General features: G+C 37.6%; 2 protein-coding genes across 2 annotated transcripts; both read right to left on the bottom strand.

The window, feature by feature from the left end:
• Positions 1-4443: 4443 nt before the first annotated feature.
• Positions 4444-8288, bottom strand: LOC134818612 (uncharacterized). Its single transcript, XM_063828255.1, has 5 exons — positions 8166-8288; positions 7822-7998; positions 5424-5535; positions 5144-5249; positions 4444-4938 (listed from the first exon to the last, which is right to left on the bottom strand). Exons 1-5 carry the CDS (start codon positions 8212-8214, stop codon positions 4762-4764), a joined length of 621 nt encoding a protein of 206 aa, XP_063684325.1. The 5' UTR covers positions 8215-8288; the 3' UTR covers positions 4444-4761.
• Positions 8289-10231: 1943 nt separating this feature from the next.
• LOC134818663 (mucin-22-like) lies at positions 10232-18254 on the bottom strand. The gene is made up of 11 exons (XM_063828302.1): positions 17813-18254; positions 15984-16322; positions 15526-15834; positions 13763-14101; positions 13304-13612; positions 12787-13125; positions 12527-12686; positions 10983-11164; positions 10674-10828; positions 10362-10447; positions 10232-10250 (listed from the first exon to the last, which is right to left on the bottom strand). The coding sequence occupies exons 1-11, from the start codon at positions 18252-18254 to the stop codon at positions 10232-10234; spliced, it is 2679 nt and encodes an 892-aa protein (XP_063684372.1).
• Positions 18255-21973: the final 3719 nt, after the last annotated feature.

The following is a 21973-nucleotide window of genomic DNA, read 5'->3' as shown; positions in this document are numbered from 1 at the left end:
GAATAATGGGATTTATTGTCACCAGTTTCTACATTTTGTAGTCATATTAGTTCCCTCTAAATGAGTTATGATGGAGCATAGTCTGCCACATAATTGCAGTTCATTTCACCACATGATCAGTGGTGTTTCTTGGTATCACCAAAAGTTTCTTGGTAAACTCACGATCATCCGATCGGAACAATCATCTCTTGGACCTTTGTTGCAAATGAAGAGATATTAATATCTACTGGAATTTATCAAATCTAATAAACATAATTATTGCGTTAAAACAAGTGCAAGTCGTCAACTATTATTAATTTATGACTTCATTTTTCCGCGTGTTTAGTCGACCGCAAAAACGCATCTGTATCGTTTGGTATTTTGAATCGTTCTAAACAGATAAGATCACCTGCGGCTTCTTAGTTATTGTCACCTGGTCATCATCAACAACAACAAGCCCTTCCACCCTCTACTAACGTCAGCTATACCCTCCCACCCTGCTCTCACATTCTTGAAGTTTATGTGCGAACATAATTTTAAGTTAATAATTTTTTACTCTTGTACGTTTTGTTCGGATTTCTCAACGGATTATCGTATTTTATGGGCCACTCACAAAACATTTTCGGGCAACATGCCAAAAACGGGCATTTTCTGATTCTGCAAAAATTGCATATTTTTTGCAAAATCATTTTTTTTGAGGTGGACACTTCTGCAGGCGGTTGTTGATACACGTTGTAACCAAGAGGCTTGCAACGTGTAGCAAGGCGGTTGTGATTTGTTTTTATGATTTTCCATGAAGCCATGAGTGTGCATCTAGCTTGATGTTTGCCGGTCGTTTTTTTGTTTTGGCCAAAGTCAGTTTTTTAGAGGGCAAATTATTCGATGAGCCCTAACTTCGGAACACCCCAGACCCAAATTGAGAACACACAGGTGTTTGATAGTGATACTGATATTGTAAATATGAAAAGTTTTCCAATATGGTTCAGGAACCCTTACTTCGGCCAATAGGGCTACACCAGAGTTGTCGTAGTATTCTAAATCTTTCAATTCTCAGTTCCCGACATAAATCATAACGGCCACACGCACTTGCGTAAGAAATGCCTTGACATTGCAGACTCAGTGAGGTATGTTTGCAGAGCTGACATGCCGCTCCCTTTGTCGAACGTCAGCCAGCACTCAGCACGTCAGTCAGAAGCCTTCTTCCACCTCACGAAGCAGAATTGTGTAAATGATATTTTTGGATTTCGTTGTTCCCTGGCAGAATCTTTGAAATGGTTGACTGAATTATGCTTGTTCTCCCAGTTTTGCACGGCAACAAAACGATCCTTCTACAATGCTATTCGTATTGTTCTTCATCTCAAGTTCTGCCTGAAAGTTAGTCTCGTCACCATATATCAGTCATCGTGCCGTGTATTTAGAGTGACTGACCTACAGTTAACACGTGACGTGGATCAGTCGTGAACCTGTGAAGCTCCCGTCAACTTATTCAGGAGATCAATCATCACTGACAATAGGTGGATTAGATCATCGGTATTTTAAATTACGTGTTGTAATCGTTGCAAACATTATTTAAACTTATTCCCACGAGTAAAACCCAACAGCCAACACCTATAATCAGTGCACGATGATAATTGTTGTTCTTGACACTGAAAGTTTGTTGACGTGATAAAATTAGAACTTAGGATTAGTCCTTTGAAATAGGGAGGGGACTTAAATTGCTTGAAGCTCCTACATAAAGATATTGCTTGAAGTTGCAGAGCTCTAGAGCCTTTGTCCGAATAAACCGCACTAACATTTAATTTTAAAATATCGTCTACAATCTTATCTTAGACCGATGAATGGGTTGCAACTTAGAGTCAGACTAATCTAGGTGAATTTCTATTTTCTTTAACAGTTACATTGTTACAATCGTTACTGTCACTGATAGGCGTGCAGAAATTCTCTCTCATGCTTTTCAAGTAATTACCTGCAATAATTTGCACCAGGGAATTTTACTTTAGTACATACTAATACTCTGCTTTGCAGTTCCTGTCACTACAGCATAATGAGATGTTTCATCCCATTATATTCGAGATTTAGCAAAAGTGATGCTCAAGTACTGTAATTTTCAGTCTGTCGTCAGTAAAATGACGTTAATTTACTGGAGCTGAAGTTAATAATATGTTATATGGCAAGTCGGGCTTTTAATCTTGATCCTAGCTACACAATGACTTGTTGAATTTGAATGAGTCCCTCCGTTAAATAAGATTAAACAGCAGTGGTAACCTTACTGGTCCCCAGGTAATGGTAACCACGTTCACGTTTCACCTTATTCACACTCTTAGATTTTAGTTTCCTTGGCTTCATCGTGGAGAGACTGTATTTAATTTGTTGGAGTATTACATCTACCCATCTTGTCGCATATTTCTTTAAATACTACGTCTTAAATTGCTTTGCTTGCGTGTCTTCGATTATCAATCTCATTCTTTAAGTACCTAGTATCTTATTCTTTAAAAGTATGCAGTAGTTGGGAACATTCGATAATTAAATGTCACTAAATTGTAAATTGTTGATAATATTTACAGTCTGAGTTAGAGGCTATGCTTCATTGCAACTTTTACTTTTAATCGACAGATTTTTTTAAATACTATAGTTATTCGAATTATAGTTATACTGGTAATTTTATCAGTAATGATATTGACAACGCATTCTAACTTATAGATTTAGACCAGAATAATATTTCATCATCATTACATGACAGTTCGTAGGCCATTGTCAAAAGTGAAGATTATACATATTCTGATTATATAACTGTGCAAGGTATAAATATAATGATAAGTCGGAATGGATTATTGGTAAACTTAAACAAATTCGATCAGACAAATATTTATTGTGGCGCCGTTATAATTAGCATGTTATCTGTCATCTAGGTGTTACAGTGATTTAATAATATAATATAAGTATAACCATAATATAATATAAGGACAATTATGCTGCGCTAGTGCGTGTTACTGTTGCGTCACCTGACACAGTACTATAAATATTACGGCTCTTTACTTTTAACTCAGTCTGTCTGTATTCCGATTCGTGCTTGTACTCTGTGCTCTGTACTCGTACTCGTAGAAGTTTCCTAAGATGCTGAAAGTATTTCAGGTAACCATGCTAATGTCAGCAGCCCTGCTCCTCCAAGTAGCCACCCTCGCTCTCCTCCCGCTGAACACGGTCAGTTTCTCAGGGACCCCTCCTGAGACCTGTAAATACCAGGGCTACACCTTCCAGCTGCTCCACACTCACGTGTGTCTCAACTACCGGCTCTGTTACTGCCAGGTATCCGTTTCTAACCAGCACCTCAACCCCACCCTCCCCCCACAACACAGGACACAGTTTAACCAGCTTGCTGAACTTGAGGAGGATGATGGTGGTGATGATGATGTTGTTACTGATAACTACGATTTTATAACAACAACCCCTCCCCTCCACAAAGCTGCTTCAGAAACCCCTCACTTTGGTAACCATGGTAACCAGCCCCTCTTTGTAGAATGGAAACCTAAACCTGCTGAGTGTGCGTGCTGGTGTTCAGGTATTAGTTACGAGGCTGCTCGGGAGGACATGTTGTACCAGTCCGATGATACCTGTATTATAGACGAGACAGACTGTTACTGTGAGCTGGAGAAGGAGTTGTTGTGGGCCAACCAGATGAGACATATTTACGATTATTGAGACAGGTTGAGACACAACAATAGGTTGAGACATTTCCAACTCATTGTCACATCTTGAAACAGTTCAAACAATCTGAATCTTCCCACGGGTCATTGGCAGTACAAATTGGCACTGCGCCAGAAGGACTAGGAGTATGATTGGCAGTACAAATTGCTGTAAATGTCACAAATCATGAGATCAGAAAATCAAGTGATAGCATTTGGCATTATTAATCTGAATCTGTTTTATGGACAAGCTATTTAAAGTATGTTCACAATTTATTTCACAATTATTTCACTAGTCGTAGATCCCGGTTATTTTTATTTGAATGTAAATATACTCAAATTTATTTTAACTTTTATTTGAATTTAAAGTAAATTAAAGTTTACGGAGGCATGTTAAAAGATGATGGCTGTCGTTTAAGCTATTTCAATATTTTTAATTTGAATGCTATAGGAAGGATGTTTGGATACTGGAAACGTAGATAATGGATAACTATACAATTTAATAGCTTTCAGTTCTACAACAAAATAAAGTTTGATATAAGATTCGGCGTGAATGAATATTGAAGCTGAGACCGTAGAATGAATGATAAACGTGCAATTTTAGATAATTGTCATCTATTGTCATTCATTATCATCTTTTTTATAGAAATGCTTTTTTCTTTACATTGAACATAAAAATTAAATAATATTGTATTTTAGTTTTGCTTGAACCAACATATTAATTTAAATTTTGCCTTACAGTCTATAGGAAACGAAAATTTAAACAATATATTGCTTTATTCAAGAATTTATTCGCAAATTATAATATTTTTACATCTTCACAGGGAAAACTTATATCTACAAAAAACAGAACTTCAGAAGGGACAGGTAACTGAAAAGGAAAAAAAAACTGTAGTCAGAATACAGTTAACAAAACAGAAAAAATGAAATAATAGTAAAGAAAATGTAGCTATCATTAAATAAAATCAGACATTCAACATTGTTAAAGCAGCAGTCATGATTTAGGAACCTCGATAGACTATTCATATTTTAGTTTTATTCTTAACAATCGCTCATAATTAAAATATAAATGAATAATCATTTTCCAATTTGTTTCGATCTAGTCATCCGTCGGGTCGATGGTTCTGCAACAGGGAGTAAGAGTAGTGTGATCCCATCTTCCCGTTGTGGTATTGCACCTGGCCTCAGTTCTATCCTCGTTCATTATCACATAGGTAGGATCATCATCAGCACAGGTAACTTTCAACTTGTAGTCGCTTGAGCCGGCCACTTTCTCCTAGAATTGAACAAATATTTTAAACAGAAGACAGAAACGAATTAATTGAATTTAAATTACACGAACTTAATTTCTCTTGTATTCCGCTCCCAGATTATTATATCAGTCCATATAAATAAGATCGGAAAAACCGAAAGATAAGACATCTTTGCTGCTGATAAAAAATAATTATAAATTAAGTTATTTCCTCTCTAGAATAATTCACCTTTGTAAGTACTGTGTTTGGTGGCTTAGTGAGGGGTCTACACCTCCTCTTCATCGCAAGTTTCACTTTGCTTGTTGTGTATTGTTGGCCATTCTCGAACGTAAATCTGAAAAAAAGTTATTCAATTTCATGAAGAATCGTGCTCATTATATAGTTGATCAATCATACTGCACCATACATAAAAACTAATTTCTAACAAATTAATTACATCCTTCCATTGGAACCTTAGCAGCTTTAAGTTTGCAAGACATATTTTACGAAACTTTAATTTTGTTATTACTTGAAGTAGTAAGACCCATCATCACAGGAAAATGCTTTCTTCATCTCATGGTTCACTTCAAGAGGACTTGAGGACATACTCGGTAAATTCACCGACACTTCTTTACCACTCTCTGAAGATTGAAACTATTATAATAAAATGTGGACATTTCATCCTTTGAAATGCTAAGGGATTGCTCCTTCGACCTGAACCACCGAATATGAATCTTGACATCAAATATTACCACTAGTACTACCAAAACTAAAATATTAAGAAAAAAGTGTTGATTACATTGCAGTTGTACATGTAGTCGAGTTAGACCATTTCTTTGATAAGACTTTCTCACAAGTAGTTGAATTGAAACTATTTTCTCTTTTTTCTAGATACTTAAATTTGACCAAAACCCATAATCATGGGTAGAGTGTACCGCTGCCAGTGTCTCTCTTTTCCAAACAAAAGGAAATGATATTAATTTGAGGAACCGTCCGCTAATGCAAATTGATACCGAGAATGAAATCGGTCGCTCGCTTTTCCCATTTAATAAGCTTTATTACAATTCGTAAGCCGTGAATGAATGGGAAAAGCGAGCGACCGATTTCATTCTCGGTATCAATTTGCATTAGCGGACGGTTCCTCAAATTAATATCATTTCCTTTTGTTTGGAAAAGAGAGACACTGGCAGCGGTACACTCTACCCATGATTATGGGTTTTGGTCAAATATCATCTCTTTTTGATTATAATGTCAGGATAATTTACACAATCGAAACTTCATTAACAAGGAGGTAATTCCGACGATTTCGAAATTCTGCCTTTGAAAACGTTTCCTTGTGTTTAGTTAGGTATATCTGTCGATAACCGACTGAATATGGCACTTTTTACTCATTCAAGTTGGCATTAAATTCACGAATGAGCAAAATTCTCACCTTTCGCACGTGCAAACTTTGAGCGGACGTTGCGTGCGCATACAATATTGAATCACCGTAAATTTTTTCATAGTGGTATTTAATATATAGTTTGATAAGCATGCAAAGTTTCAGAAGATTTCAAAAAGAACTTGGATCACAATGGGACTCCAAAGTTGATAAAAATCGTGAAAATCAAAATTTTTAGTGATTTTAGCTATTTTAAATAAATTTGGGCGTGTCCCCACGTGTGCAACTTTTCGATTTTTAACTTTAAAACTAGCCTATAACACAATTTACACCTTTAAGAAGCAAAATTGAGCTCCACAATCCAAGGGATGACCCAACACCAGAGAATACTAATTCACAACTTTTGTGTTTTTATAAAATTATTCTTCAAAAAAGCACTAACTTCAATAGCAAATATCTTTATGAAGGAGCAAGGTAGAAAACTATTCCGGTAGATTTTCGGAATGCTTGAACAATTATCTAAGATGAAAATGTCCTCAGATTTTGAATAAAATTACTCCTTAATAGCGTAAAATCGATATGAAAAGTTGTTACTTTGTCAAAAATCAAGTTTTTAAAACACTTAATTTGATGACGTCATCAAGTGATGATGATGACGTTAAATTATTTTTCAATACAATGTAAACTAAAGCTTAAACGATTATCTTTAAAACCTGTGGTTCGAGATGACTGTATCGTTTATACTTTCGAATCTACGGACACTTAAATGTAGGCTACAATTGACTGCAAAAAGCGTCTATATTATATATTATATATCTTCACGACAATCTGTTGTAAAACAGGGGTTCCAGAAAACCCACTTCACGATACTCCTGAAACATGAAATTTTTTTTACAGTCGATTTGGACAAGGTCTAGACGCCCTGCAAAGTTTCAGATCTCTAACTCAATTTTAACATGGTTTTTAAGGCACCTGAATATGGCGATTTTGGGTTTTTTACCTAATTTCGTATAACATGCTCATGGCGCGTATTTTGCGCAAATTTCTTAAAAACCTCCATATAACTATTTCTTATTCCTGTCATCTTTAACATTGAATTAGAATGTTTTGAACTTAAATGTACCTGCTGATCTACTTTCGATGAGTCTTAATGCCTGGAAATCAATAAAGGGGATATAATAGTATAGGGGGCAGTGGCGTAACGTTGCCTGTTGGCGCCCCCCTGCCGAAAAGGCGCCCCCCTGTTGGCGCCCCTCCCCTTTTGGTGCCCCTCCCTAAAATTGAACAAATTAGGTAATTTTAGAGGATACGCAGATAAAATCTCTAAAAAAGTGTGTATCTAGAGCAAAACGCGCAGTTTTGCTAGTACTTTAGTTAAGTTTTCGAAATTGTCCCACATTCAAACGACGATTTGGCGCCCCCCTAAGACGGCGCCCCCCTGCACAGCAGGGTCAGCAGGGCCCTTCGTTACGCCACTGATAGGGGGTAAATAGTATTGTGAATATAAGGGCGACGGTAATGCTTGCCAGCATTGTGATTAACTTACGTTCATGAACTAACATTACACTTAATGGTTCGGGTCCAAATATCAACGCTACATGAAAGAATGCAGATTTGCCCTCAAAGTCAGAATCGACCACTGGCACATTGGCTGAGACAGCTTTCAAAGTGATCAGACCTGTTGTCACTTCGAAACCAGACATTTCAATCCGAGCCTTGTGTGCTGAAATACAAATGTTTCACAATGTTAAACTAATATTAAATTATTGAGGACAGACGTGTTGAATATATGTTAACGATGCGATCCGAATAATTCTTAGAAAAGTAGATAGAGTAAAACAAATACAAAATAACAGGTTTAGTTGCTTGACTGAGTGCTTAATCATTCACCTGTAATATCGAATTTCTTTATCTTATCAATGACCAGGGTTGCAGACATGACACTGCGATCGTCTAACTTTGAGAGGAGGTTATGGTAGCCGGCTCCTGTTCCGAGATCTTTCCAGTTGCTGTTCACGCCTGCATGTGTAGAATTTTTGATGATGATATATATATCATATATATATATATAACATTTGGGAATCGATGTGATAAAGCAAAGTGCAGTAAAACCCTGAGTTTGGGGGAAGGAAAATACCGCGGTAAAACGGGGTTTGCGGTAAATATTTAAAGTAAAGTAAGTAACATAATATTATTTAACAGAGCTAAAACGTTAACGTGAAATAAAGTTCTAATCTTACCCTTTAGCTGCAGCCAGGTCACAGTTACGCTTGATGTGCTGAAAGCTGTGAAGTAAGCAGTGAGCTTGAGCCTTGCTCCGGAGATTGCCCACTTTGGTGAGGTGTCAACAAATGTCTGTCCTGTTGAGATAAGATCGAGTAAGCTAATACCAAGATATAGATAGTTTTAATTTATTAAACTCAAAGTCAGAGGCACATATTAGGTGCGATGGGTGCGGGATCGCACAATTTACCGTTTTCCGCACATTTCCGCATAATTTATAGTTTTCTGCACACTTCCGCACATTTTGTCATTTTCTGCATATTTCCGCATAATCTAGCATTTTCCGCGTAATTTCGCATAATTTGGAAATTTTCGCGTTAAGATTTTCGAGTGTAAAAACCAAAATATGTTAAAAGTCGGGCCCTTTTAGGACCGTGACTCAGGCCCTTTTAGGACCGTGACTCAGGCCCTTTCGGGACCGTGACCCAGGCCCTTTTGGAACTCATACCCAGGCCACGTGACCCAGTTACCACGTGACCCAGGCCCTTTCGGGACCCTGACCCAGGCCCTTTCGGGACCGTGACCCAGGCCCTTTCGGGACCCTGACCCAGGCCCTTTCGGGACCCTGACCCAGGCCCTTTTGGAACTCATGCCTAGGCCACGTGACCCGGTTACCACGTGACCCAGGCCCTTTCGGGACCATGACCCAGGCCCTTTCGGGACCGTTACCCAGGCCCTTTCGGGACCGTGACCCAGGCCCTTTCGGGACTGTGACCCAGGCCGTTATGGAACCCTCGTTGTTACCGTACTTCGATCATACCTGCAGCCCTTTTTATCGGGTAATGAGCTCTATTCGTTGTAGCGTTGGCTTTTTTATAGTGGGCTTAATGGATCTTGGATCAAATGGTTTACAAGTACTGACGATCAATGCCAACAAGCGTGTCACATATTTGCGATCACGCATGGGATCTGATCGACTCTATCAAGAGGCGTCTTCAAATAACTGTCTCCTGATCTCTACCAGATCAAGTCACTGTTCTCAGATAACTGAATCTCAATATAGGTTCAATCATGGTCTTAGTAAAGAACTACACCCTCAGTAACACATAGACAGACCTATTTTTGATAAGAGCGGCGGTTATACGTTTAGAATTTCCAAAGTCCTTCAGAAAATGCAAAAGAAAACCGCACAATTCCCGCACAAATTTCGAAAAAATCGTCGCACATTTGCCGCATAATTGGTAAAAATTTACCGCACCTTACCGCACATTTTACCTTTATAGTCGGGTGCGGTACCGCATAATTTCGATTATTTTACCGCACCTAATATGTGCCTCTGCTCAAAGTTAAAACATATCAACATGCAAGTTCAATTCTCCCCCTCCCAACAACCGTTTGATAATTAATTTCCCATTTGCAATTAAAACTCATGTATAATACAGAAAAGTAAGTTACCAACTGATTACCTATTAGAAAGATTTTTCCGGTAATTGAAATTTCTGAAGGCAACCTCGAATTGATAGTGTATTTGTACAAATACTCCTTTTTTGAGAGGTCCTCCTTGCCGTTTACTGTTGCAGTCGCTGAACCTGATCTGAGAGCAGGTGTTCATTAGTGACCAGCGTGTGGTTTAAAGAACATCTACGTACCCACAATTAAAGTATTAGTACAGGAGGGGATTAGTATACGTACTTGGAGCTTATAAAATAGCTATTTTTAATATTTAGAACTTGTTATTTTACAGACGATATCCTGCAATTAGGTCAATTAAGTCGATAAATGTGCAAAATGGAGATCTTTTTAAAAATTAATCTTTTTATACAATCTATGTTGCACGGAAACTAGAAACTATTCGTAAGTTACCTAAAAAATGTAACAACTTCTTTGAACAATATCCCATCACTATTGACAGTCGTATTTTCCACTTTTGTCTGAATCTCGCTAATACCCTGGAAAAATCACTAGTTAATAATAATATTAATAATATAACAATTAATCAATGCTATGTACCAACATTCATAATAGTACGAACCTTAGTAAGCAAAATTTTGAATCTTCAAACATAGCTTTCATCGTCATCTATCTAAAATATTTAAGTCAGTCACTTTGTCGAATATGACAATCCTTATCTACAGACGGATAAGTAAAGATGAATCTATGACAGAGGATACGTACAGATGCAAACTCCACGTTGGTAGTGGAAGGTTTGTACTCTGACCAAGTAGAGAAAGTAACCACAGCCCCGTCAGAAGGTGTTATCATAACCCACTCAACGTCCAAGGTTAGTGTTATCAAATTCAGGTTGCTACTAGGTGTCTTTATTGCATGTCCTGGAGATATAAATCCGAATTAATGAGTTTTTTAAATAAACTGATTCCTTAAACACCCAATTTTCCATGTTTCGTACATAAATCGTGCGATCGCCCCACTCAAGAGAGCAAAAACACACAGTTACTAAAAATTAAACCAAAAATATGAGCAAACCTGTACTGTACATAGCTTTGCACTGAAGGTTTCCTACGGCAGCCTGGGAATGAGTGAAGGAGATTATCGACGTTACATTCGTTGCTGTCCTGACTTTCTCCGCCAGAGAGAATTTCACTATCTCGTTGTCCTTGTTGAGTGTCACTCCTTCCTCACTGATAGTCTTACCGTCTAGCTGCCACCTTGATAAGATGAGGTTAGTAAGGTCCACTTAGATGACCTTGTGTATTTATATTCAACACTATGGAGTGTAGTCAATAGTTACAATATATTTAGGCTGACATAAAGAAAACGTACTGTATGTAGGAGAGGTTAGAATATGTAAGACCGTTTGAGACTGTACAAGTAACTGCAGACGTAGTCCCAGCGGTTCCCCAAACAGAGTTAGGAGTCTGTGTGCCACTTGCACTGACCCCCTCAACAGTCAACTTGTCATAGCTCTGCATTGTTCCGTCTGATGATAATCAACAAATTAAATTCCCACTTACTTATGCATCCAGATTTCTTAATAAAATGTGATAAAATTTATCAAATATAAAACATTCCGCTTATCATCTTCTATGCTTTAAATTTTAAATATCCAATAAAATGAACCAACCACCGCTTTTTTTGGAGAATGAACAACCCCAGACGCCATCAGTAGAATTATCAATGGTCAGTGTCAACATCGACGTTAAGCCTGTGTTCACTGGGTTCCTGAAATATTATTCGTTTAAAAATGCTCTCTATTTCACATTGAAACTAACAAAATTACAAAAGTGTAGACTGTTTTCATTTTCCAATGTTTCCTTTTTAAATTTTATTGTATCATTATTGTTTTATTTCATACCTGCAGGCACGAGTTTCACATTTCTTCCCGTCAATATTCCAAAAGAAGACTCCTTCGCTAAAGACAGTAGAAAAATATCGACAGGTCAAAGTAAGATCCGTTCCGGTAAAAACACGACATCCTCCATTTGGTTGTAAATATAAATCTATGGAAATTTGGATGGGCTTGAAACAATTAAAAATTAAGATTTTTCAAACTCGACATAGAAAATCTATTTATCTTCTAGTTCCATGACTCACCTAAAATAAATAAACTCCACATTCTTTAATTTTGTGACCCTTATTAATACGCAAAAAGGCTATCTAACTATATATAAAACGAGACGATATATATCCGTACCATTTATGACTGGTTCCAATATTTCAATGGCCTTCAAATCAGCATGTTAAATTAAACATTTGCCAAGGAATAAGAATTTTAGAGCCCAAAATGTGGACCCCAAAGTAGTGTCAAAAGCGAATTAAATGGGTAATAATTATTTTAGTCTCTTGAGTCTTGACTCTTGACACCACTTTAAGGTTAGATGGGTTCCTGCTAGAACGTATAATAATTAATGTCATTATACTCACTGTAGACTTGAGATTTGACAGCAGCAGTCTGGTTTGTAACTTTATGTTCGTTGGATGTAAAGAGACACACATAAGTCTCGTTAAAGATATTGAGAGTCGCAGGAATAGTTAAAGTGATGGTATGAGAACCGTTTGGGGTGACAAACCCGCCATCAGTAACAGTATAGCCACCGTGTTTAGTTGTTACTGAAATACCGCTAGAAGTGGTCCATTCAATCGAGTCTAGTTCCTTCGTCAAACCAGTAACAGTACAAGATATCGTTGCTTCTGCACCGAATAGTTGTGGCGTGTTGATCATATTGACACCTGCAAATCAATGAACTTAGTTTGTACTAGAGAAAGCGTACTGTTCAAAATTTTAACCAATAACACGTTTACCAGGTAAATATGAAGTTTTGGATCTTACCTAGTTCCAGAACTTTAGCTACAACATTTACGTCGGAAGATGCAGGAGAGTCTGCGTACTGAGACGATGTTACCGAGCACTTGTACGTGAAGGATGATTCAGCAGTAAAATCAGCCAGTTTGGCAGCCTTGATGGTGAGTTCTGCCAACTGAATGCCGGTAACATCAACTCTTCCTTGGCTGACAACGTAGTTGGTGGTATCCGAGACTGAAACTGGTGTACCATCAGGATCCTTCCAGACCACATTAACAGGGGTTCCACCTACGTCTAGTTCTCTGATAGTACAGGTCATCGTCTGATCAACGGCAGTGGTGACCAACTTTGGATCTGAACTGACCGCTGAGAGAGTTGAAATGTTAATAACTTACTAATTATGTGATACAGAATCTATTACATAAACAATTACATTTCATCATTAGATTCTTTCAACCTTTTGAAAAAGGATGGTTATTCAGTGATTCTTAATAATAGTTAATAGAACAGACAACCTAGTCTACTTTTAAGATGTAAAACTTACTGAACGTTTTCAACTTGACGACTGTCTTCTTGTTTGTTTCAACATGTTCGACAGATGTGATCAGACAGTTGTAAGTCGTATCACCGTTGTTTTGAGCACCAGAAATAGTCAATATCGTAGTTTGAGAACCGTCAGCGGTGTTATCAAATTCACTATCTACAAAGGTGAATCCACTCTGACCAGAAGAAATAGCTGCATCGTCAGAAGTTGTCCATTTAACGTTATCAAGTTTCTTCGTCAGACCGGTGATAGTGCAAGAAATGAATGCTTCTGTACCAGCGAGCTGTTCTTTGTTAACCGCAGTTATCTCTGAATAGAAAATAGTAAAACTATGAATACATTAAATTTGGTTAATAAATTGCTCGTCAATTATCAGTTCCTATAGAAAAAGATCCTTCATTTGACCTTTAATCTGGGCAAAATGTATAGGTACTGCAGATATATTTGTTTGGATCTTACCTAGTTCCAAGACTTTGGCTTCAACATTTACGTCAGAAGATGCAGGTGAGTCTGTGTACTGAGTCGAAGTTACCGAGCACTTGTACGTGAAGGATGATTCAGCAGCAAAATCAGCCAGTTTGGCAGCCTTGATGGTGAGTTTTGCCAACTGAATGCCGGTACCATCAACTCTTCCTTGGCTGACAACGTAGTTTGTGGTATCCGAGACTGAAACTGGTGTACCATCAGGATCCTTCCAGACCACATTAACAGGGGTTCCACATACGTCTAGTTCTCCGATAGTACAGGTCAACGTCTGATCAACAGCAGCAGTGACCAATTTAGGATCTGAACTGACCGCTGAGAGAGTTGAAATGTTAATAACTTACTAAGTATAAATCAAGAGGCTTGCATATAATGAACATATTGACACGGGTGCAGAGTTGAGTCTGTACGGAACCTAGTAGTTTCAGATCCTTGTTTAACTTGCCGTACAGCAAGGTCATCCACTACTTTAGCCCGGCGAGGCACATAACTCCCTCTACAACTCCATGACAAATGTTTCATATATACTAGCCGAGTTCACAAGTTATATCCTTGTGTTTGAGAAGAGCTCGTTAGAACTGCTTCCTTTCCCTTCAGTATCCCACAGTCTCTCGAGTTTCGTAACTGCCAGAGAACTCTCTTAAACAATTACTAGACTCGGTGATTATAAATCAAGAGGCTTGCACATAATGAACATATTGACACGGGTGCAGAGTTGAGTCTGTACGGAACCTAGTAGTTTCAGATCCTTGTTTAACTTGCCGTACAGCAAGGTCATCCACTACTTTAGCCCGGCGAGGCACATAACTCCCTCTACAACTCCATGACAAATGTTTCATATATACTAGCCGAGTTCACAAGTTATATCCTTGTGTTTGAGAAGAGCTCGTTAGAACTGCTTCCTTTCCCTTCAGTATCCCACAGTCTCTCGAGTTTCGTAACTGCCAGAGAACTCTCTTAAACAATTACTAGACTCGGTGATTATAAATCAAGAGGCTTGCATATAATGAACATATTGACACGGGTGCAGAGTTGAGTCTGTACGGAACCTAGTAGTTTCAGATCCTTGTTTAACTTGCCGTACAGCAAGGTCATCCACTACTTTAGCCCGGCGAGGCACATAACTCCCTCTACAACTCCATGACAAATGTTTCATATATACTAGCCGAGTTCACAAGTTATATCCTTGTGTTTGAGAAGAGCTCGTTAGAACTGCTTCCTTTCCCTTCAGTATCCCACAGTCTCTCGAGTTTCGTAACTGCCAGAGAACTCTCTTAAACAATTACTAGACTCGGTGATTATAAATCAAGAGGCTTGCACATAATGAACATATTGACACGGGTGCAGAGTTGAGTCTGTACGGAACCTAGTAGTTTCAGATCCTTGTTTAACTTGCCGTACAGCAAGGTCATCCACTACTTTAGCCCGGCGAGGCACATAACTCCCTCTACAACTCCATGACAAATGTTTCATATATACTAGCCGAGTTCACAAGTTATATCCTTGTGTTTGAGAAGAGCTCGTTAGAACTGCTTCCTTTCCCTTCAGTATCCCACAGTCTCTCGAGTTTCGTAACTGCCATGTGCGATATAGAAACTATTACGTGCGATATAGAAACTATTACGAAACTATTACACTTTATCATTAGATCCCTTCAAACTTTCGAAAAAGGATGGTTATTTAGTGATTCTTAATAATACATCAGACAACCTAGTCTACTTTTAAGATGTAAAACTTACTGAACGTTTTCAACTTGACGACTGTCTTCTTGTTTGTTTCGACATGTTCAGCAGATGTGATCAAACAGTTGTAAGTCGTATCACCGTTGTTTTGAGCACCAGAAATAGTCAATATCGTAGTTTGAGAACCGTCAGCGGTGTTATCAAATTCACCATCTACAAAGGTGAATCCACTCTGACCAGAGGAAATAGCTGCATCGTCAGAAGTTGTCCATTTAACGTTATCAAGTTTTTTCGTCAGACCGGTGATAGTGCAAGAAATGAATGCTTCTGTACCAGCGAGCTGTTCTTTGTTAACCGCAGTTATCCCTGAATTAAAAATAGTAAAACTATGAATAAATTACATTTAAAAAATCAAATTGAACGTCAATAATCTGTTCCTGTGGAAAAATATCCTGCATTTGACCTTTGATCTGGGTAAAATGTACAGGTACTGCAGATATTTGTTTGGATCTTACCTAGTTTCAGGACTTTGGCTACAACATTTACGTCGGTAGATGCAGGTGAGTCTGTGTACTGAGACGATGTTACCGAGCACTTGTACGTGAAGGATGATTCAGCAGCAAAATCAGCCAGTTTAGCAGCCTTGATGGTGAGTTCTGCCAACTGAATGCCAGTACCATCAACTCTTCCTTGGCTGACAACGTAGTTGGTGGTATCCAAGACTGAAACTGTCAAACCAACAGGATCCTTCCAGACCACATTAACAGGGGTTTCACCTACGTCTAGTTCTCCGATAGTACAGGTGAACGTCTGATCAACAGCAGTAGTGACCAACTTGGCTTCAGAACTGATCGCTGAAAATATTGTATTGTAATTTAAGATTAGATTTAAACTGTAACTTATGTTTTTAACCAAGTTGGAAGCAACGTACTTGTGTCGATTACAATTTTGTATCCTTATACGAAACACTAAGACAATAAAAAACGTATCAAGAAGGCAAGATTACTAAATGTTTTCAAGATGACAACTGTATTTTTATCTTTTTCGCTATGTTCAGTGGATGTAATCAGACAATTGTAGGTCGTATCCAGATTGTTTCGAGCACCATCAACAGTCAGTATCGTAGTTTGAGAACCATCTGTACTGATAAAGTCACCGACATCAAAGGTATAGCCATCTTGACCAGAAGCAATAGCCAAGTTGTTGGAGGTCGTCCATTTCACATCATCAAGTTTCCTTGTCAAACCAGTTGCAGTGCAAGAAATTGAAGCTTTTGTACCAGCAAGTTGTTCTTTATTGACTGCAGTTATCCCTGAATTAATAAATCTATTTGTTATTTCTGCCATAAAAATGCATTTTCAGCCTTTCAACATTTACTTATCAAACATAATTCGCCAGCTGAAATGCAGTTTTTACATTCATTATTCATTCACAGGTTAACCTAAACACTGATGGTTGTTACAGGACTGTGTATCGGTAGATGGCCCTGGACAATTTACTCCACCGTAAGCCGGGACAGGATTCGAACATGATCTCGATCTGGTTCGTGTTCCACCTCCACAGGCTTTTGAGCAGGTTTGCCATGACGAGTAGAAGCTCCATTCTCCGTTTACTGAACAGTTTTAGAAATAAAATGTTCAAAAATCCTTAAGAATAAGTCTAATATTGAGGCTAACAAAACAATAGCCTTTCATAGTGTTTGTCAACAGATGGAAATTAATTTAAACTATGGGTTTAACATTGAATGTTACATTTGGCTTTCATGTCTTCCATACCTGGACAATTTTTGGTGTTGCAGTTCTGATTCTCAGAAGATGATCCAGAACAGCTGCTTCCTCCATAAGCTGGCGAAGGGTTTGTACAAGTTCTGCTTTTTGTCTGTGTTCCTGTTCCGCAAGATTTTGAGCAGGAAGACCAAGAAGAGTACGAACTCCAACCTCCGTTAACAGGATCAGCTAAACGATTGTGAATTAATGAACTGTACTTTTGATAGAAACAAACCGTTAATGCAATATCACGGTTGACTTTAAATGGAATGGTTGTGGACAAGATAGGACAGGCTCCGCGCTTATTTCAAATAAGAAATGAATATGCATCAATTTATAAAATTAAAAATAAAATTTATAAACGTTAGAAAAGTGAAAAAGAGTGAGCAAGGATTTGAAAAAAAAATTGCAACTTATTTTATAAATTGACATATATGATCAAATTTTGCCCAGCCTAAAGTGTGTCTGACCTAAAAAACACTGTCAAACAAATATGTTTGTATAATAAACTTGTGTAATATAATATATAGATATATACATATCAACCATTTGGCTTTAAAACGTTTAAGTAGACATACCAGCAGGACAACCGCTTGCAATCTCCCAAACATTCCCATGTCTAGTCTCCAGAAGAACGTCCTCCCACTTGATACTCCTTTCTTCGCCGTACTTATCCTCTATGACACTGCACATGGTATTAGACATCTCCTGGATCTGAGCGTCTGTAAGCTTCTTGCTGAACATATTCAACTTAAACAACTCGCCCGCTAAAGGGTTCACTGAATCCATTCCTGCACCGTAGCTTTGCTGTTCGTTGCCAAAAACCAGATATCCGTCTAATCCTAGCGTCCTCCCAGCTGGTGTTTCCTGTCTGTTTACCAAGTTTCCATTGATGTAGAGATCCCTCATACGCTCTGCTAGGCTCCAGCTTACACAGTTATGAAACCAGGTACCACTCCGCACGGTGTAGTACTGGCTCATAGAGCGTCCGTAACCGAATATACGGGAGCGATCACCCATATCCGCTATCCCGATTTCATATGCTTCATACTCCACTGCGTATGAGAACCATGTTGGAACACCACTATTGCTCAACTTCCTTATCCAAGCACACACAGTGAACGCATTCTCAAAGGGCCGCATGTCAGGTTTGTATATTATGTAATCATATTCCGAAGTTCCAAATTTCAATACGTTGTAACTACGTGCTTCATCTGCAGCAGCCAAGTGCCCACTAATGAAATGAAGTAGCAGAACTTTATTCAGTAATTGCTGCACAACCATTTGGCTACCGCCTACCTTGATGTCACATTCCAATAATTCCTATAGCTGAAGAAATAATTTTAGGAACGGAAATTTTATCCCTCCATATCTTACCTTTTGCAGTTTTAGTCAAAGTCTTAACTTTAAGGAATATCAAATGATGGAGTAGTTCGCTGTTTCTTAGTCTCATGATTGAAATACTGATAGTTGGATAATATCCGGTTGGAAGAGACAAGGACAAATGAAACAGGAAGTTAGGAATGTAGGCAAAACTTAACTTTAACTTGAAGGTGACTATGGTTTATTAGTGACTAATGTAATGTTGCGGTTACCGGTTAGTGCTGGGTATATGCGTATGTTCCAGACTGAAATCATAATCTGAGGCCAGGTTAAAATGTTGTACAAGATGAAATGTCCAATGTTGAATTGTATAATTAGCTGCTGCAATATAAAAACTCAAGTACAAATCGATTTTTTTCAAAGATATAATACACGCAAAAATTTGAAGTGGACTCTGTCATAACTTGTTAAACGTTAAACGTCAACCGTCCGGTTCCCCGTGTCATAACTGAAACTATAATTAAAACTGGGGTATAGTTCCGCCGAAACCCTGCTACGAAACTCCGTCTACTTTTGCTAGCCAAACATTCAAACAATACTTAGAATGATTATAACCTTACCTTATGACCTTATTTGGACGGACATTAATTGAACGCTGGAGGCCCTAACGTTCATCTTGATTTCCGTTCAAATAAAGTCCGTTCATTTAAGTTGCGTCCAAGTTGAAGTTACAGTCCATTGAATTTTTTCGTGCCGTAAGTTCACGACGGAAAGGTTCTCCTTGGTCTGCCGGAGGCACAGAAAACTTTACTATTATTGTGATGTTTTCAAGGATCACTTGGCGGAAAAAGTCAACGAAATTATGGCACTCAACAACACAGTTCATGAGCTAGTCCCCGCCAACATGACAAACTTGTTCCAGCCTCTAGATATGACGGTAAATCGTGTTACCAAGGACATTGTCCGACGTTGTTACAGTTCATATTACTCATGAGGGGAGGTAATGGAACAGTACCAGGAAAGCTCCACGTGATGTTAAGGTTAACCTAAAGTTGTCTAAGATAAAACCACTTCACGCCGAATGGATTGATAGTTAACACTGAAATGCAGGACCGGGGTTATAGTTTGATAAAAAAAGTTTCCATAAAGCTAAAAATCACTGATGCTTTAAGCATAGACTATTTCATGCACGGAAACCCATTTGATGAAGATGATATGTGATATTAGACACTGATCATGTACACATATTTTTTTACATTTTTACTGCTTAACGACTGATTTTCTTACTAATTACTGTATAAAAATGGCTTTAAAAATCATTTGCTGAAACAAAAACAGCAACGGATTTTTGATGGTTCTGAATGCCTTCTAGCGTTCATATTAATGTCCGTTCATAATTATGTCCGTTCATTTAATGTCCGTCCAAATAAGGTCCGATAAAGTAGAAAGGCATTATTACCTATATAATATGTAATATTTGGATTTGTTAGAATATATCCTAATGATATAATCCTACCACAAGAACAGCGCACAATATCAATAGAAATTAATTGGTTTTTACATTTTATAGCAGCTTTTATTTCCAATATCGGTAGTGAGATTCTACTTTACTCGTATTCACAAAAGTGTTTAATATAATTATAATTGCAGTACTTCCCAATTAGACGAAACGAACTATTTATGTAACTACGTCAGTTTTTACGCAGAAAAGTGGATGCAAATTACCAAAAATCTTTCGATTATCTCGAAATATTTTTGGTAACAAATTTAAATATGTCCAAATCAATAAATAAAATTATAAAGATTTACGGGTGGCAATCCTCGAAACTCAGAAACTAAATGATTTCTTACAAATGAGTTGTGTTTTTTTTCAGTTTAACTTTAACGTGACGATACTTACTATCCATTCTTCACACTTCAGCTCTATTTAAACTCTTACAGCTATCAAATTTCCATCGAAGCTTTTATTCAAAGAGCTGGCTGCATTGTCTAAAGATTCGGTCCTGTCGGTTTTTCAAGTTACAGTCCACGATCGAACATAAAATGTTTGTTTACTCATTACTAAACAATAAACTGTGCGTCAACAATTTCCACTCCTTCTGCCGAATCTTCTATTAATTGTGGAGTAATTTTGAGTCCAGTATAATTAGTTTTAATAAGTTGTAATTAGTTTTGATTAGTTAGAATTAATTATAATTAGTATAATTAGTATAATTAGTATAATTAGTATAATAAGTATATTTAGTTTTAATTAGTTTTAATAACGTCATGCTAATTGCAGCTGCTGGTGGAAAATCCTGCAGTATTGACGCAGTTAAATTTTCGCCGTTGTATTACACTGTAATGATAAATTAAAGTGGTTTTCTTGTGAACTAGAGGTTCTTCAATACAAAGACAAACCGTAACACAATTGACTAATCTTTTCTAAAGAAATTTATTAGCCACACTTAAAGTTAAGTCATTTATAATATAATAACCAACTTTTTGCAGCTCAGGCTTAAATCCTGCAACATGACAGTGGATAATTAAGGGCCGGAGGTGATTCTTTAAAAGCAATATTATTTGCTTTGTAGTGGTGCAAACTGCAAATTCGGTGTTACTGCTAGTGTTACCGTTAGACCCTCAAGACTTACAATTACCGGAAATTTTGGCTCTTAGTCTTACTAATCCGCTCGCCCAAAAATTATCACGTGACTTTGTTTTTGGTTTTTATGCTTTTGCAGCCGAAAAAACGGTTTTACATAAACCCTAATCCCAATCGGCCCTAACCCTAACCATGCATAAAGTAACCCCAGCTCAGACTTAAATCCTGGAACAGTGGATGAGACTGCCGTTCCCTGAGAAAAGGCAGTAAGTCACATCGATGTCATTTTGAGAAAATAGGACAAACGCGAACGTGTTTGTTGTTTTTTAGGTAATTTTACTCGCATAAAAGTGGTTAATTTTGACATTTGTGCGTAAATAAATTATTGTCGTATGTCCTAAACATGCTTAAAAGCATAAATTTACCAACGGCAACACTGATCTATAAAAACCATTTTTCTCCAGAATAACTAAACTATTTTCCCATCCCCATTGAATTTACATCCTTTTCTGAGGGAATTGCGGACTCACTGCCTTTTATCAGGATCGATTTCAACCTAGAAATTAGGCATGGCAGTAAGTCCATTTTTCCTCAGATAAAGCCATACACAAAAAATACAAAATTTCTATATTTTTGATCATATCCTTGCAATATAATTATGTGGGCCTCCTGTGCATTACAAGTGTGTAATATTGACGAAAAATGGATAATTTCTCGATCAAAATGCCTATAAGTATAACTTCTTAAATATCGAATATTTTGGAAAAATTTTCACAGCATCGTATTCATAGGCGGTGCACGATAAAAATAAGCTTGCTCGGATTTTCAAAAT

This window comes from Bolinopsis microptera, chromosome 7 (assembly GCF_026151205.1).
Source record: "Bolinopsis microptera isolate Bmic1 chromosome 7, MBARI_Bmic_1.0, whole genome shotgun sequence".
In the NCBI taxonomy this organism is placed as follows: domain Eukaryota; kingdom Metazoa; phylum Ctenophora; class Tentaculata; order Lobata; family Bolinopsidae; genus Bolinopsis; species Bolinopsis microptera.
The sequence above is the reverse complement of the archived record's forward strand: the minus strand, read 5'-3'. Positions and strand labels throughout refer to the sequence as shown.